Source organism: Oratosquilla oratoria, chromosome 34, assembly GCF_046742065.1.
Source record: "Oratosquilla oratoria isolate Oo_2021 chromosome 34, ASM4674206v1, whole genome shotgun sequence".
Classification (NCBI taxonomy): domain Eukaryota; kingdom Metazoa; phylum Arthropoda; class Malacostraca; order Stomatopoda; family Squillidae; genus Oratosquilla; species Oratosquilla oratoria.
Window position 1 is genome coordinate 32976886 of NC_134810.1, and position 19420 is coordinate 32996305.

The 19420-nt window shown below is 38.8% G+C and overlaps 1 protein-coding gene across 2 annotated transcripts in view; it reads right to left on the reverse strand.

Moving 5' to 3' along the window:
- The window catches only part of LOC143018170 (uncharacterized), a 96483-nt gene that overhangs the window by 13909 nt on the left and 63154 nt on the right, over window positions 1-19420 (reverse strand). For both annotated transcript variants that reach the window (XM_076173341.1, XM_076173340.1), the window contains exon 3: window positions 4994-5110. In XM_076173341.1, coding sequence (XP_076029456.1) covers window positions 4994-5110 — 117 coding nt within the window. The remainder of the gene's footprint in view (window positions 1-4993; window positions 5111-19420) is intronic.

The window sequence follows — 19420 nt, forward strand, 5'->3', positions numbered from 1 at the left end:
GATAAATTCACATTCTTATTACTTGTACAGGATTCTTTTTCAGCCTTTTTATTATTCAAACTTCCACCATACTTGTTCTTGATTTCTATTTTTGTTTATCACCTCCTTTGACTTCACTCTTCCGCTTATGCTTCCTTTTTTCTCAGCATTCATCATTATGTTTCAAGCTTTTAGAAGAGACTCTCTTGTTCTTGGTTTTGTACTTATGTTTATGTTTTTCTTTTGAATATTTTCCATGGCTTTTGTCCAACTGGTTATCCTTTGTCTGGTGCTTGTTACACTTGCTTCTTACACTAGAGCAGGGGTTACCAAACTATGGCTCGTGACGCCAGTTCATCCGGCCCGCCGACGGAAGAACGCGATTGACTGATGAACATTTGAAAGCAATTCTCTTGATTGGATGCAGCAATTCCAAACCAAACACTGATGATATCTTGAAAACCAAACGTCAGTTTCACAAATCTCACTGACCTTTTCTGCTGCTTAGTTTGTAAGATTCGGATATGTGCACACTATGTCTGATGTAACTATCTTTTTGCTAACGTGGCTTCTTTGATAACTTTTTAGTAAATAAACATGTTGATTGGTTTTGTTTTATGTGCATTGCACGCCACTCACCCATGATTAACATGGAATGCTAAACTTAGTTTTTGTTCTTTTTTCCCAGAGCTTTTGTTCTGGCTTGCAAGTATTGAACAGAATGATTATGCGGCCTGCGCTCATCATTCTTTCAGTTATCCGGCCCGCAGTGAAAAAAGTTTGGTGACCCCTGCACTAGAGGAATAGTCCTTTGACATTTCATTTTCATTCTCTGTATGACAACTTTGAGTGTTAAAACAAGGTTTTTGTTTGGATGTTTTATCAGAATCATCAGACTTTGCTATCTGATCAGAGGTGCCAACTCTATCCTCATTCTTTTCAAAAGAGCAGTGAGAGATAAAATCAGAAGTAGAACCAGATATTTGTTTGGATGTTTTTTCATACTTATCTTTGAACTACTTGTGCTAATGTTTTTCTCTCTGGAAAAGTAATGTGGTGTAGAATCGAATGTCTGTTCTGGTGTTTTGGCACTTTGAGTTCTTCTTATGTAACTGGTTTGAGTTGTAGAACTAGGCAACTGTAAGTTTTTGTTCTCTCTCTTTGAAAACTCTGGAGGGTGTAAAATCAGGTTCACATTTTTGTGCTTTCTCAATTTCATCTCTTTGGAATGTATTTTCTTTGGATACACCATCACTTTTCTCTTTTTATTTTGGTAAAGGATTCAAGTCATTTCTAGTGGAACAACTACTTGCTGCATCATCTGAATTGATTGACTCTATAACTCTTTCAAATTCATCTAAGTCCTCAGTAATAAGCTCATCAACATCCTTGTCTACAGGTTTGTCTGATACACTATATTCACTCATACATGAAGCCTGGTTCTTTTTAGTGCATGGAATTTCACCGCCTAGTTCCATCCTGTGTATCACCAGTCAGTCTTTGTTTAATTTGATGAAAATTTCTTGATATAAAGCAAGGTCGGGATGACACTTTATTACTTTTGAACTCACCACTCAATATGCTCTCTAGAACAGCTCTTCCACTATTGTGAGGTTTCTTCCTTGGTGACTGTATAGGTAACTTAGAACTGCCTTGAGATTTTTCATTACAATCGATCTTCTCTGGTTGCTGAGAACTTGTTTCATATCTTGAGACACTAGGTGCAGATTTCTGTATAGTATCATTGGCATTCGAATTGTCAGAGGAAGACATGGTTACATCTTGAAGATGGTTAGCTTCATTATACTGTGCTGAAGGTGTTACAACTTCTTGGACATGGGGTTCACATGAAACTGGCTCAGTCTGAGACCATAATGACTTCTGTAATTTTAAATATTGTTCACTATCTTTCTCTCTATTATTTTGAGTTTTCAAAGTGGCACTTCCTATGGTTGGTTCAGTCTGGAAACTTCTGCTCCTATTTTTTGAATTACTGATGGAAATTTTTTCATTTGACTCCCTAGACTGAGAGGCCCCAGAGGATTTCAGCTCCTTGCTGTATCCCTTGAGTGAGAAATAGCCATCCTGCAGGTTTTTTCAGGTAGCTTATTGCAATATAGTTTAGGCAATAGAAACAGCTGAGAGAGGGACTGTGAAAAGAATCACCAAATCAGGTGGAGGGAGGGTAAACTAAAAGTTTACTATACAAACAGCAGAAGTGTAATAAATAAATTGATTTACTGTGAGGTAAAGCATGCATAGAGAAATTTGATATTATAGCTATTACTGAATCCTGGATCAATATGGCTGATAGACATTTCCTTCTGGAAATCGAGATATAAGAATATAAGTATTTTCACAAGGAGTTGGCAGCAGTGGGGAGGAGTAGTACTTTTCATTAAAAATACAGTAAACTTTATTATTAATAATTCAAATAAGGAAGAGGATAGTACAGAATCAATTTGGGTGGAGATTATAGGCAAGAATAAGACACTTATTATTGGCATCCTATATAGACCTCCTAACCTCAGCATTGAGCAGACTGAATCCCTGATTCATGAAATTTGCAGGGTGTCCCAGTATAAAAACATTGTGATCATGGGAGATTTTAATTATAGAAACAGAGACTGGGAAATTTTAGATCATGAGACGAAATTTTTCTTAGATGTGGTAAAGGATATCCTAAAACAAATGTTTACTGATCCTATGAGGGGAGAGAATACTAATGATAGGCACCTACCGAGTAATGTAAAAGTGGGAGATAGTCTAGGCTCTAGCAATCATCAAGAAATAAGATTTAATAATATCTGGGAAGAATTAAAAAGTACTGGACTTCCGGAGAGCTAATTTTGATGAGAGACTATACGAGACATTTGAACATTTACGGGACCAACCCAGGGGGCTGTGATGGGGTCAGATACATGGTCAGTCCGGATGTCATTAGCATGGTCAAGGGTCGGGTCACAAAGGGTACCTTGGGTCAAGTCACTTGTGGGCATGGAGTCAACAGCCTGGTCAGCAATTTGGATGGAATGTATAGAAACCTAGCAGCTCTAATTCTAAATGCACAAAATAAATTTATTCCCCTCAAGTCAATATAGAACAACAGAGTAACACTCCCAAATGGATGATGGACATACAAACATGAGGTCAGAATGAAAAGAGGACTTTACATAAGAATAAAATACAGGGAAACATACCTTAGATCTAAAAATAATGATATGGCAAGACTGGTTAACCACTTCCATACGGTGACGCCTACGTAGGCGGCATGAGGAGCAAGTGGGTACTCGATGATGCCGACGTCGGCATCTTGATTATATTTATTGTAGTTGTACCTACGTAACCTCCATTCTCTCTAAACTGGCTTCATTATATTTTCTATGGTTATCAAAATACACCGGTGAAAGAGAACGAACGATTGAGCACCGACTTTTTTTTTTTATAATGTGATTATTATGAGGCAACATCGCATGTCGGGCAGCTAATGCTGCCAGACGTGCGATGTGCCCGGAGTGAAGAGGTTAAAAAGAATATGTGCATAGTGAAACATAACTATGAAATTAAGGTTGCCAGACAAGTGAGATCCAACCCAAAGGACTTCTTTCATCTTTGCAGAGCAAAAAATAAGGAAAGTACAGGCCCAATTCAAAATGACAAAAATGTCATGATAGAACCAGAGGACAAAAATGGGTGAAGTGCATAACAAATATTTTCTCTTGGTGTTTACTAAGGAGAGGTTAGATAAGGTACCTGACTGTGATCTAATTTTCAGTGGGGATGAAGAAAGTAGACTAATATCAGTATTAGTATGGTAGAAGTAGTCAAGCAGATTGAAAGACTTAAAGCTATAAAATTCCAGGGTCCAGATGAAAATTTTCTGAGAGTGCGCAAAGAGTGTAAATTTGAAATCTGCAACCAGTTAACAGAAATATTTAATAAGTCAGTAGAAACTGGTTTTGTGCCTATTGCTTGGGGGCAGGCAAACATTGTTCCTGTTTTCAAAAAGGGAGATAAATTGTCTATATTCAACAACAGGCCAATCAGTTTGACATCAGCTATAGGTAAAATGTGAATCAATAATACACTCCTCCCTCTATTTATGAACTAGTTACGTTCTTGAAAAACCATTCGTATATCGAATATACTTAAATCGAGCACTTTTTCCCATATAAACCCATTATATTATGCGAGATAGGTTCTTACAAACAATTTTCTTTCTAAATAGTCACTACAGTTGTAGCAGCCAAGCCAAACAAATTTGTGTAGTGTAATGGAGTTTGGAAAGAGTAAGATAGAATATCAGGGCAATATAAGGTTGGTACAAAAGAAGTAAAAAAAGTAGCTCAGAAATGGACCTAGGAGTAATTATTAGCAAAGACATGTCACCAAACAAGCATATAAACAAAAAAGTAAGGGAAACCTACAATTTACTAAGAACAATAAAGGTGGCCTTTAACTACATGGATAAAGAAATGGTAAAGAAAACATTAGTCATGCTGATAGGACCAAGATTGGAGTATGCTGTGACACTATGGACACCTAGAACAAAAAAGAATATAAAGAAATTAGAAAGAATCCAAAGAGCAACAGCAAAGATGGCACCAATGCTTTAAAAATTGACATAAGAGCAAAAATTGTCCAAGCTGGAACTAACAACCCTGGAACAAAGAAGAGAAAGAGGAGATCTACTGGCCATTTACAGAATCATGAAAGGTATGGAAGTTCTTGATAGAGAAGATTTATTAAAGTGGGACAGAAGAAAAACAAGAGGATACAAAAACTCAAAAAGGATAGTTATAGAAGAGATCTGAAAAAGAATAGTTTTCCACACATATAGATGTTTGGAACAAATTGGACAAAAAAATAGTATGTGCAAAAACCATACAAGAATTTAAGAACAAACTAGATGCTGAGAGGTACAAAGATGGGTCACTATGAGCATAACTCCCTTCCCATATAATACAAATAAGTAAATACATGCTGAATCCAATAGTACTTGTGGGTTCACAACCTGAATATATTGCTGAGTTTCCTGAACAGTTGATCTAGATGTCTGGGGTTGAAAAACTGATGATGATTCTTTCTCCCTATGGGCAGTGAAAATATGTGTTCCATCAACACTGTCCTCCTGAAAGAGTAAGTCAGTAGTGAGAGATAAGCTGTTAAAAACAAAACTTCCTTATACATCTTAAATAACCTGGATAATTATAATACATATACCAAGGGCTTTTCCCCCTTACAAAGGATGTACCAAAAGTTAAAAGGCATAAATCCACTCCCACCCATTTTATCCCCACATACTCCACTCCCATTCACCACCCATCCCTCCCTGTTTTCTTGGTTCCTCCTGGATGATGGGTCATTCCTGCATTTGCCCACTGCCCTGGGTCAGAAGTAATGCAGCAAGACACAGCACCACTGCAAGGTTGCTTCATTTAATTTGCGACCCCCCTTCTCCATCCACTCTTGCAGAAAAAATGAGAAATCTTTTTGGGCTGCATTAAAATACCATTCACACCTACTCCCTAACCCCCCTTTTCGCACCTACTCCCTTCCATGCATCACAGCATCATCCATACACAAGTATCTTCCACTCACCCCTATCTTCTCCCTTCCTTCCTCAACAGACACCCCCCTCTTTCCCAATGTCCCTTTCACCCCATCCATCCATCTTGTCCTTGGTTGCCCTCTCATGTTCACTCCATCCACCTCTGCCTTCCATACTTCTTTTACTAATCTTTCTTCACTCACTCTTTCCATGTGTCCAAACAATCCCAATACTCTTTCATCAACCCTATCTCCCAACTCTTTTTCCACTCCCACTCTCCTCCTCACCTCATTTCTCCTTGTATCCAGTCTAGTAACCCCTACCATATTTCTCAGACATTTCATCTCAATCACATACTCTTCCTCTCTTATGTTCTATGTTTCTGCCCCATACAGTCCTGTTGGCACAATCATCTCTTCATGCAATCTCCTCTTAGCATCCATTCCCAAATATCTATTTCTCATTGTACTTTTTAATCCCTTAAAGTATTTGCTTGTTTCTCTCAATCTATATTCTACCTCCACCTCCACTCCTCCCTTCCCACCACATTCACCCACAAACTATCCACTTCCTCCAGTCTCCCTTAATACTCACTTCCAATTTGCTGCCATCCTCTCCCTTTGTACATCTAAATCACCTTATGTTTACCCACATTTTTCTTCTTTCACACACCTTCCCAAACTCTGTCACTAACTTCCTTAATCCCTCTGATCCTACTACAAGAGCAGTACTGTCAGCAAAAACAACTGGATTATCTTCATTTTTCTCTAACCATTTCTAATCCCTGGCCCATTACCCTTACATTTACCTCTTGCACCAACCCATCTATGTATACATTGAACATTCACAGTGACATTACACATCCCTGGTGAAGTCCCACCTTTACCTTAACCATAATAAATAACTATAATAACTATAGAAATATAAAATAAGAACCCAACTCCTATCCATGAAGCAGTTGAAGCAACCCAAGGAAAAGTACCACTACCAAAACAATGCAACAAGCACTACTCCAAAGAAAATTCCAAACCTACTTCAGCAAAATATGGACATAAATGAGGAAATATAGGAAATGAAACTAGGCACAGATGCAACCTCTGCACACACACAAATTTCCAACAAAGATGTGGATGGGGCAATAACAAAATTGAAAAACTCCCACGTAGAAAGTCCAGATGTCAAACATCTAAAACATCTCTGCCCAAAAACAATAAAGGTTTCAACTAATTCTTTCGACCCCTTCCAACTATATAACAAAATTCCAATAGACTGAAAATGAGCTCATATAATGTCTATCTCACTACTACTCACCAAATCAAACCTGTTAGACTGATAATAGAGACATAACTAATCTACCTGTTTCCTTGAACTAATTTGAAGTTAAGGAAGGTCACTGCACCAAGATACTTCTCATAACATTCAACAAATGCTAAAGAGATTTAACAAGAAAATACCAGCATAAAGAACAGTCATGTTAACAATAGGCAAATAAAGCATTTGATAAAAAAAAAAAAAAAAAAAAAAAAAAAAAAAAAAAAAAAAAAAAAAAAAAAAAAAAAAAAAAAAAAAAAAAAAAAAAAAAAAAAAAAAAAAAAAAATAGAAAAAAAGACAAGAAATAGCTGACAGTATAGAGTAACCTAGAATAAAAGAAATTATGGGGCTCACTTAAGAAGCAATACCAGATACATAACACCAAAACACTCACCTATGCAGATGACTTGATAATAACCCAGCACAGCAACTACAAAATAGTTACTAACACCCAAACCTATATAAACTAGAATGATGGTTTAGAAACAGAAATCAGCAATATTACTCAATCCAGACAACCTTGAATAAAAGAGACATCCAATAGTAACATTCAATAGCCAAACCCATTGGAACAGAGGTAAACAACTCTGAGATTTTGATACATGAACTTTATTCCATATATCAAAGATATGTTAGCATAAATCAAGAAAATAAACATACTAAAAGAAGTTACAATCACAGACTTTGGACAAAAGGAAACCAATCAGATTGCAAATAATGACAACCATACTAGATTATGCTTACACAGTATGATTTCCAACATTCAAGAAAATGATGGCAACTAATTATAGAAAATGAGGCGGTAACAATAAGAAATGCACCAAAACTACATGAATATGACAGGTACCTAAGTCTATGCAATAGCTTTCAACCCTACTCACCCATTTCTTTCCATCACACAAGCACAACCAACTGAATGCAGCATCTCAAGCATCTACCTGCACGACTCAACACATCAATACAGCACACTCTCAGATCATAAGATAATCATTTAAAAAATGATCACCAAACTTCCTACTCCATGAAGTCCCTCCAGACATTAGGCCCATAAGAAAGTCCCTTCCAGGAGAAGCAAAAACTGTATTAGCATAACTGTGTACAGATCACATTTAGTGCTAAAATGATACCAGATGCATCTATCACAAAAGATAACACCTCATCTCACACTGTCCCACCTTAGCCACACCCAAACAACACAATAGTCCTTCCTTCAATGACTTATGGGTTGTTGCAGGTTATCTGAGAACCATAGGCCTCCAACAAGAGAATTGGAACAACAGACTATACTGTAACTTGACAATCTAATTGGTAAAAGATGTTGCTCTTGTTTTGTTCCTAATTCAGAATCTAAGGCTTTTTTTCACAAAGGTGAGACCTTGATAATTACATCGCATTAACTAATATCAGCCCTGAAATAACTGAAATGGAACAGAATATTTTCATTGTCAGCCTTACTGGTATTTCCCCCCTTGTAAGGGAGGCAGTCAACCAGGGCATGTACACCTCCAATCCAACAACCTTTTGTTATCTTTTCTTTTCTAGCACCTCTACAGCAGGGTCCAACAGCCAAAATTGGTTTAGCCCCATTGCTTTGTTACATGGTGATCCTCCTCTCCTACTCACGAGTTATGAGAGAAGGCAAAGAGAAATAACTTTGGGCTACATCTATATATCCTCCATTCGCCATTCACACCTATCTCTTGCCTTCTCCCTTCCCTGGTTAATTCTCTCCTTTTACCCATGGCCCCTTTCACCCTATCTATCTCACTCCACCTCTGCCTTCCACTTTTGGCTTTTCTTCCCTCATTCAATATGCCCAAATCATCCCAGTTTTCTATAATCAACCCTATATGCCAGCTTGTTTTCCACCCATCCTCTCTGCTTTACCTTATTTCTCACTCCATTCATCCTACTTCCACCAAACTTTTTAAAAACATTTAAATTTATGTTAAAACTGAGGAAGTGGATAGTTCTAAATATTCAAGGGCACACACTGCCTGCAAGGAATGGAGTTGGGGTTCCCCATGGCTCAGTTGTGGGCATCATGAATGACAGGAAGTACAACTGAGCAGTACAACTGCACAAGCTGGTCTATGAAGCCCTTTTGTGCTTGGTGTGGGATTCTAGGCCTGGCTAGAAACAAACATCGACGACATGGTACTATCACCTGAACTTATAACTGTTATATCTGAGTCGTATCGCCAGACCCGGCTTGGACAAATAATGTCCTCCTTGCCTTGAAAGCTGGCCCAAATGAAGTAGCAGCCTGAACAATGTAATTGACGTCCACAGTGGTTGGTCTCGCTATTCAAATGATGACACTCGGTCCTTGATAAAAGATGAGTGCTGCCAATCAAGGGGATGGGGTATCGACTTCCATACGTATATAGGAATGAAACTTGCATTAGGACCCTGTACGAAAACTGTTTTGTGTATTGTTTGCCGACGTGCTCCATCAATGATATGGTTCTTAGTCACCAGGGATTAGGACCAATAACCGAGATGCAAAAATGCTTGTACTGATTATAGAGGAATATGGGTCCTCTGGTATCATAGGCACATCTTTCGGGACAGTGTTGCATCTCATGCAGTTATGCTTACACCCTTTCTAGAGACCTTGCAAGACTCTGGCTTAAATAAATTTAATATACGTTAACATGTATGTTACTCAGAATGATGCCAATTTTGGCTTGTCTCTCTCTCTCTGATCGGAATCAATTTTTTATTTCAAAGGTAGACTATTGGTTTTTGAAACACCATCATAGAGATAAACAATTCTAGCGTGCAGTATCTGCTATATAAAAAAAAGCAGAGTAAAATCCAAGTCGGCTTCAGTGATATTAGATTTAAAGTCGGCACCCTGTTCAAGGTTGTTACATCTGTGATATGTCATCACGTCAATTGGCACTAATAGGTTTTCTCAATTTTAGCATGTGAGATCGCAAGTGGGGAAATGGAGGAGTGGGAGTGGAAGGAAACTGTAGAGAGAAGTAAGCAGACGTCTTTGGGGTATTGGAAAGTGTTATGAGAAATAAGTATCTGAAAATAGATACAAAGAGCTTATATGAAGAGGTGATTGTGTCGACGACACTGCATGAGGCGGAGACTTGGAATTTAAAAGACAAAACAAAGTTTAAACATATTTGAAATGAAGTGTCTCAGAATTATAGCAATGGGTAACAAGATTGGCTAGAGTGAGAGATAAGGACATGAGGAGGAGAGTGGGAGTGGAAAATGAGCTGGCAGATAAGCCGATGAAAGATTATGGGTTTGAGCACATGAAAAGAACAAGTGAAGAAAGATTAGCAGTGTGAAAAACAGAGATGGATGGAGTGAACATGAAGGGATGACTGAAGATGAGGTGAAAAGAGCTTTGAGCAAGAGGGAGGGGAATGTATGTTGAGCAGGGAAGGGAGAAGCCAGGGGATAGGGGCGAGCGGTTGTGTATGGGCATTTTAAAGAGGGATGAATGAACTTCTCCCAGTCTTCTCTATTTTCTGCATGGGGGGGGGGTAGGGTCACTGTGCAAGTGAAGCGGCCCTGCTGTGTCTTGCTGCATTACTTCCGACCTGGACAGGGTACCCGATGAAAACATCTCCTCTCACATACAGCCATAACATCGTCAGGCCGGGGTTCATACTCCCCCTGGATTTTAGCACCTTGGACATTTGCCTCAACAAGCTGCACCCCAGATATTAGCCCTCCCCTACTTCTACCCTGTGGGACGTTTGCCCTCGAAGCCATGTCGCCTGGAAATCTCTCCTGGGCAACATAAGGAGGCAAATCCAGAGAAGGCAGATGTCCTATAAAGTAAAATACCTGGGGCAAATGTCTTAGGGTGCAAATATCTGGGCCTTGGACCTTTACTCAGTAGGGGCCTAAAATCCAGATATCCATGGGGAAATGTCCTCATGTCTCATCCCAGGCACCCTATGTGTCTAGGATATTCTTAGATATCTAAAGGTGTTTGGAATCTTTTCAGAATATTGAGATATTGGAGAGCTTTACATACCTGGGTTAGTGCATAACAGTGGTGGGTCATGTCAGGAAGTACTTCAAAGGATTTGCATTACCTATGCTGTTATGGATTCACTTAACAAGAGTATTTGTCATTGTCATTATTTATGCAGAACTAAGATTCGAAACTTCAAGTCACTTGTACACCCGGTCTTCCTGTATAGTTGTGACATGGACATTAAATACTGGCTTGAAGAGGTGTCTCAATGTCTTTGATACAAGTGCTTTTGAGAATCATGGGGGTATTGCTGGAATGACTTAGTATCAAACCATTGAGACTCAGTCTAATCCAGTTACCAGCATAATTTGTGAACATAAACTCCAGCTGTGGCATGTTTCTCTGATGTCGATGAGACAACCCTCAATGGAAGAAACTAATGGGACGCCTACAGAACTCATGGCTGCTGGGGCAAATTGATCGAACTTGCCGAGTTGTTTGGAGTGAGAAGGGTGTCTGCATGGGAGCTTACTTGGAGAGACCACGAGGACTGGCATCTGTGAATGAAGCAACCAACCCCCTGGCATATGCCCCCAATTGATGATGATGTTCGGGCTCTAAATGGTTGTTCCAGGACAATTCTTATTTTGGGACACACTGTAGTAGATGGATATCATAGCAACAGCTATGTAGTGCAAGCTGTGGTTAAAACACTTGGAAACAAGGTAACCAATATCAATTATAAAAATAAAATTCGTTCCCTTGCACTACGTGTGCATAAGTAATGATGATGAGGCTGAATAAATACAAAATACACGAAGGAAAACAAGATGGCGTCACCTGGTCTGTAAAAATCCCATTATAGCAAAGAAGGATCAATGACTTCACTGCGCGCAAATGATAACATATACATTTGAAGTGCTGTTGAAAATGTGTAGACTACCATTTAAACACTGCCCCTGGTGGTATCATCAGTGATTCTACATGTTTCAAGATTTTTGAAAATACATATGAAAATAAACATAAATAAAAATGAGTGTCACTGTGATGTCTCGATAGAGCTGTCTGACATTTCTGACATTGTATAAAATTCCTGTGTTAGGTTGGAGCTGTCCTACCTAATATATAAATCAGCATCGATACAAAATCAAATACATATATCAATAAGACTTCTCCCCGTGGTTTTCATTCCATTTAAAATATGCTCCCTTTTTCTATTCCTTCACTTCAACTGAGGATGCAGAAAGATCTGCGAAACATCTTGATTACAAAGGATTACAAAGGTGGAGCATGCCGACAGGAGATCTTTTGATCCATATCTAGGTCGGATGCGAAAAAATCATAATGATAAACAAATAGATAAATAAATGAATAAATAAAAACTATAATAATGTAAATGATAAATAAAATCCATAAATAAATGCATAGGTATAGTTGAATAAGCAGGTAAATAGTAAATAATAATAAATTGACATATAACAATTTATAAATGAGAATCAAGCAAATAATAATAAACAGACAAATTATAACAAAACATACATACATATACCAAGGCTTTTTCCCCCTTTCGAGGGAGGTAGCCAAAAAGAAAAAGGGCATAAAATCATTCCCACCCATTCCATCCCTAAATACACTCCACTCCCCTCCACCCTTCCTCTTATCTTAGTACCTCCTGGATGATGGGTCATCCCTGCACCTTGTCCACTGCCCTGGGTCAGAGGCAGTGTCACAAGTCACAGCACATCCACAGCAAGGCCGCTTCATTATACTGGCGACCCCCTCTCCGTCCCCTCATGCATAAAAGATGACGGGGATAAAGCCCTTTGGGCCATGTAAAATTTTGCTCACACATACTACCTCACCCCCCATCCCCCCACCCATTCCACCTCATGCATCACAACAATCATCCATATACAACCATTCTCCATCACCTCTGTCTTCTGTCCTCTCCCGTCCTTCCTCAACAGACATTTCCCTCTTCCCCAAAGCCCCCTTCACCCCATCCACCCATCTCATCCTAGGACATCCCCTCATGTTCACTCCCTCCACATCTGCCTTCCATACCTCTTTTACTAGTCTTTCTTCACTCATTCTTTCCACGTGTCCAAACCATCCTAATACTCTTTCATCAACCCTATCTCCCAACTCCCTTACCACCCCTGTACTCCTCACCTCCTCATTTCTCACTCTATCTAGCCTAGTAACCCCCATCATACTTCTCAGACACCTCATCTCAAACACATTCAAACTCCTTTTCTCTTCCTCTCTTATGTTCCATGTTTCTGCCCCATACAGTGCTGTTGGCACAATCACTCCTTCATACAGTCTCTTAGCATCCATTCCCAAATGTCTATTTCTCATTACACTTTTTAATCCACCAAGGCATTTACTCGCTTCTCTCAATCTACATTCTACCTCCACCTCCACTCTACCGTTTCCTGCCACATTCGCACCCAAGTATCTAAAACTATCCACTTCCTCCAGTCGTTCTCCCTTAATGCTCACTTCCAGTCTGCCACTTCCACCCCTTGTACATCTCATCACCTTATTTTTACCCACATTTATCTTCAACTTTCTTCTTTCACACACTCCCGAAGTCTATCACCAATTTCCTCAATCCCTCCTCCGATCCTGCCACAAGCGCAGTGTCGTCCGCAAACAACAGCTGGCTCACCTCCCACTTTTCTCCATTTTCTTTAACCATCTCCAATCCCTTTCCCACCACCCTTGCATTTACCTCTCGCACCACCCCATCCATGTACAAGTTGAACAGCCAAGGCGACATATCATATCCCTGACGAAGTCCCACCTTTACCTCTAACCACTCTCTCCATTTCTAATCCTGACACATGCTTTTATCTAAATTATTCTTAAAGCTTCGAACTAAACTACATTGCACTGCCCCTGCAGGAAGTTTATTCCATTCATTAACTACATGGTTGGCGAAGTTGTTTCTACCCACTTCCACATTAAATATATTTCCAGACAGTTTGAGACCACTGTTTCTTGTCTGATTCTCATTCAGTGTGAAAAATTTGTCACTTTTGATTTCAATTCCCTTTAGAATGTTCAAGACCTGTATCAAGTCACCTCTGAGTCTACGCTTTTTAAGGAAAACAGATTCATATGTTTTAGTCGATTTTCGTATGATTTATTTTTAACATTTGGAATTAGTTTTGTTGCTCGCCATTGTAATTTTTCTAATCTGTCAATGTCTTTAATGAGATTCGGTGACCATACGGAAACAGCGTATTCCAAAAGTGGACGAACTAACGATTTATATGGCTTGTTTATGAGTGGTAGATTTTTAAAGTCAAAGATCGCGTAATCAGTCCTAGAATTTATTTGCTTTCTCGGGGGCTGAAATACACTGTTTAGATGACCTGAGATCGTTACTGATAATTACGCCGAGATCCTTTTCACTATCCACTTTTGTTAACGAATTTCCAAATGTGTAATCGTACCATTATTTTTACCTATGTGCACTGCCTTGCATTTGTTAAATTTCATTAGCCACTTTTTAGACCATTGCTGTAATTGATCTAAATCTTCTTGAATATCTAATTGGTTTAAGTAATCATTTGCCATTCCGCACATTTTATATAATCAACAAATCTGGAAACAGTAGATTTTAGTCCGTGGTCTATATCATTTATATATACTATGAATAAAAGTGGCCCAAGAACGGAACCCTGAGAAACTCTATTCGTAACATTTTTCCATCTAGAATTTTTTTCCATTTAAAACAGCTGTTTTCGATCATTCAGCCAATTACTAGCCCAACTTAATAGGCTGCCACTTATTCCGTGTGAAGCTAATTTAGTAAGTAGTCTTTCGTTGGTGACGGGATCAAAAGCTTGCAAAGTCTAGATATATTAAATCTATATTGTTTCTTTTGTTATAATTCGAGATAACTGTGTTGTAGAATTCGAGTAAGTTAGTCACGCAAGAACGTTTCCGTCTGAAACCATGCTGGCTATCCTTTATCAAACGGTTACTTTCCAAATGATGTTCAATAGCATCTTTGATGGTAGTGTCCATCATTTTTCCTACGATTGATGTCAAACTTATAAGCCTGTAGTTATTTGGATTCTATTTGTCACCTTTTTTGAATATGGGAGTAACGTAAGCTAGCTTCCATCTTCTTGGGACATCTCCGTATATGATGGATTTCTTGAAAATAATTTCTAATGGAACAACAATCTCATTTTTCATTTCCTTTAAGATTCTTGGATGCCAACCGTCAGGCCCTGGTGTTTTATTGATTTTGAGTTTCTCTATACACCTTTTATTTTTTTCTTGTTATATTTACCGTAGTAAGTTTACCCTAGACCTTTCACAGGTTTCAGTTTGGAATTCACTTTGAGGTGTTTCGTTTACGAATACCGAGCTAAAATAATTGCTTAAAATATCACACATTCCTTCATTTGAATATTTAAGTTGACCGTCAGCAGATAATAGTGGCCCAATGTGATTCCTAACCTTTTTATTTGTAACTATAGAATTCTTTGGGATTCTCAATGGATTTATCAGCGATATGCATTTCGTATTGTCGCTTTTTTATTGTCTTTTTTTCTAATCTCTCTGTATTTTTAATACATAACTTTGATGGTAATTAGATCCACCCGAGCACTTGTATTTCTTATAAGCCTCTCCCTTTTTAGCATTACTTTTTTCAGTTTCTTTGTCAAGCCATTTTGGGCGAGCCTAATTTGGGGGACGTCTGTCCTTAAAAGGAATGTAAGTATGAATCATCTTAGTGAGCGTATTTTGAAATATTTCCCACATCTGATCTACAGGTCTTTCGCTTAATTTTGCCTCCCAACCTGTAAGCTGAAACTCCTGATGTAGTCCTATGAACTGAGCTTTGGTGATATCGGGTATTTTAGAAACACAAGTATCTATTCTAAAAATTTTTACCAGGTTGAATCTAAGTTGTGATCACTATTAGCTACAGTTTCACCGATTCTACATCGGTTATCATGCTTTCGCGGCTAGTGATCAATAGATCGAGTAAGTTTCGATGTCTTGTGGGCTCTTTTACATATTGAACTATGTAATTGTCACCGAGAAAATCAATGAAGCAACTACCTATATGGCCATGTTCAAGGGTCATCCAATCAATGTCAGTAAAATTTAAATCACCCATTATCAACAAGTCCCGGTTGCAATTACTAGACAGTTCTTGGGACGTACGCCGTCTCCCATTACTTGAAGCCTTAAATATTAAAGAATTAGACGTCCAGAAGTCATCGGATCATGTCCTCCCTTCCAGTAGAAAAAACCAGACCCGCACACCGTGACATTTGCCCACTGGAAGTTACAAGACGTGACATTAGCTCCCCGTAGGTCCCGGCGAGAGGGTGTATTTAGACATTTGCTCACCGGAAGTGACAACCCGACAAGACGTGACATAAGCCCATCGTTGGACTAGGGCCCCCTTCCTGGCGCCGCCCACCCGCATATTCCCACCAATAATATTCCACAATTTTTATTTCTTCTCTGTTGTTTGTACGGCCCACGGGCCTTAATATTATAATGTTTTTCACATTTGTAATCAGGTTTACCCTGAAGACGACCATGTGAAATGGTTGAAACAGCTGTCGGTATAAAATGGAAAACCACTCTGACGACTTTCGTACTTTCCTCCAGAGTTTGAACCATGATGAGAAAATGATACTTAGAAAGTTAGAGAAATGTTCTCTAAAAATCATTGATGCCACTTGTGCTTTAGCATTCAACAGTAATTGTTTAAGAGAAAGACTTTGCCCAAAAGGTGTATATATATATATATATATATATATATAAATATATATATATACATATACGTATATATATATAAACATACATATATACATATACGTGTATACATATATTATATATACACCAAGGGCTTTTTCCCACCTTACAAGGGAGGTCGTTAAAATGGCATAAATCCACCCCCATCCATTTCATCCCCACATACTCCACTCCCATTCACCACCACTCCCTCTTGGCTCCTGGATGACGGGTCATCCCTGCATCTCGCCCACTGCCCTGAGTTAGAAGCAATGCAGCAAGACACAGCACATCGACAGCACGACCGCTTCATTTAATCGGCGACCCCATGCAGAAAAAAGAGAAGACGGGAAGAAATCCCTTCGGGCTGCTTATCATTCACACGTATTCCCAATCCCCCCACTCCCATGCATGATAGCATCATCCACACACAACCATTCTCCACTCATCCCCTATCTTCTCCCTTAACAGATATACCTCTCCCAATACCTCTTTTACCCTATCCACCCATCTCATCCTCGGTCGCCCCCCTCATGTTCACTCCACCTCTGACTTCCACACTTTTTACTAATCGTTCTTCATTCTTTCCATGTGCCTAAACCATACCAATACTCTTTCATCAATCCTATCTCCCAATTCCCTTGCCCCTCCCTGCTAGTCTCGTTTCTCACTCTGTCCAGCCTAGTAACTCCTACCATACTTCTCAGGCATTTCATCTCAAGCACAAACTTTTCCTCTCTTATGTTTCATGTTGCTGTGCCATACAGTGCTGTCGCTCCAATCACCCTTTCATACAATCTCCTCTTAGCATCCATTCCAAATGTCTATTTCTCATTAGTTTTTAATCCCCTTATGCATTTACTTGCTTCTCTCAATCTACATTCTACCTCCACTCCTCCCTTTCCCATCACATTTGCACACAAATATCTAAAGCTATTCACTTCCTGCAGTCTTTCTCCTTTGATACCAACTTTCAATTTACTGCAATCCTCTCACCTTGTAATCTCATTTCCTTGCATTTACCCACATTTATCTTCAACTTCTTTCTTTCGCACACCTTCCTAAACTTTTTCAATAACTTCCTTAACCCATCCTCTGATCCTGATACAAGTGCAGTGTCATTAGAATACAATTTTTTTCATCTCCCGTCTTCTCTAACCATCTCCAATCCCCGGCCCATTACCACCCCATCCATGTTTAAATTTAATAGCTATGGTGACACGACACATACTTGGTAAAGTCCCACCTTTTCCTCAAACCTTTCTCTCCCTTTCTAATTCTAACACCGGGTGTACTGCTCTCATAAAATATCTTGACTGTTCTTAACAGCTTTCTTCCTACCCCATATATCTGCAATACACACATTGCCTTCTTGTCTACCCTGTCATAAGCCTTTTCCAAATCTACAAAGGCCCAAAAACATCCTTACCCTTCCCTAAGATTTTTTTCACATATCTGACTTAAATACATATATATCCACGCAAAACCTACCTATCCTAAACCCACACTGTTCCTCACTAGTTACTCCCTCTGTTCCTCTCCTAATCCTCTCAATCAAAAGCATCCCATAGGCCAATTATATATAATACACAACACACACATATATACATGTTTATGTGAATATATCTTAAGACAGATGAGAACGTGGGTAGAGGAAGAGTCGGCGATGTGTTGGAATGCTTTATTGGTGTGGCGTTTCGACCAATGGGGTCACCTCTAACTTTTTGAAATTTACTCCACTGGTCGAAACGTCAAGGCAATGAAGTGTTCCAAAGCGTCTCCGCCAATTCTTCCTCTACCCACGTCCTCATAAATTATGTATATGTACACACACACTATACGCGTTAAAAAAAAAAAAAGGGCATTCTTGTAGTTATCAAAACTTTTTCGCATTCTCCCTTTTTCTGTTAATTATTTTTCCTTCAAGTAGATGAGCGTGAACTAGCAGTTGTAGCCGTCTGGGGTCCTCACAGCAAATAATTATAGTGGAGTTAACTAAAATTTCCTTACTGATTTCTTGGTTGTGGTGTTGTTTGATAGCTCTTTGATGATGCATTGTCAGGCGTCTGCTGCATCTAGTGTGGCCAATGTATATGTCATCAACAGAATGCTGTCGTTCTTAATGCATGTATTGACGAATATCTACTTCCTTCTTTTACATATATGCAATACACAGAAATATATACATACATGCACATTTATATATATATATATATATATATATATATGTATAAACACACATATGTAGACATACTACGGGAAACTAATGTATCCATACGCTTGTACACACAATCTCACAGGCTCAGTATTGCTTTGGCTCGTTCGTCGTAATTACTTCGGTTAGCGAATGTTTAAGTTTAAGAATGAAGCCACGAAAGATTAATTTCATTGCCCGAGGTTCCACTGTATATATTCAGGTGAATTATGGGAAGGGTACGAGAAAGCGGACATGGTACATTCCTACGTTTCGGTTAAAAAGCTATTTACAGCGGATTATCAACGAACTGATATGTTGGACACCCGGAATACGGTTTTATCTCTTTCATTTAATATATGACAAGTTTATTTTTAGTGGTACCATCTCACGATTAACATATATTTTTTCCGTGAGTATCTGCCCTACCCTCTCCCGTGTACTCTTTCAAACACAAACATTCCATCGGGGCAGCTTCAATATAAATAAATGCATATGTAGCTTTTAATAATAATACTGGAAGACAACTGTTCATCAACAGTTCTGTCAATTGTCAAAAAGAATAAAAGGATTTGTATACCAATTATCTAGTAAATCATATAGTTTTACGTTGGCCAAACTGCTAAAACTCTGGAAACACGAATCATCCAA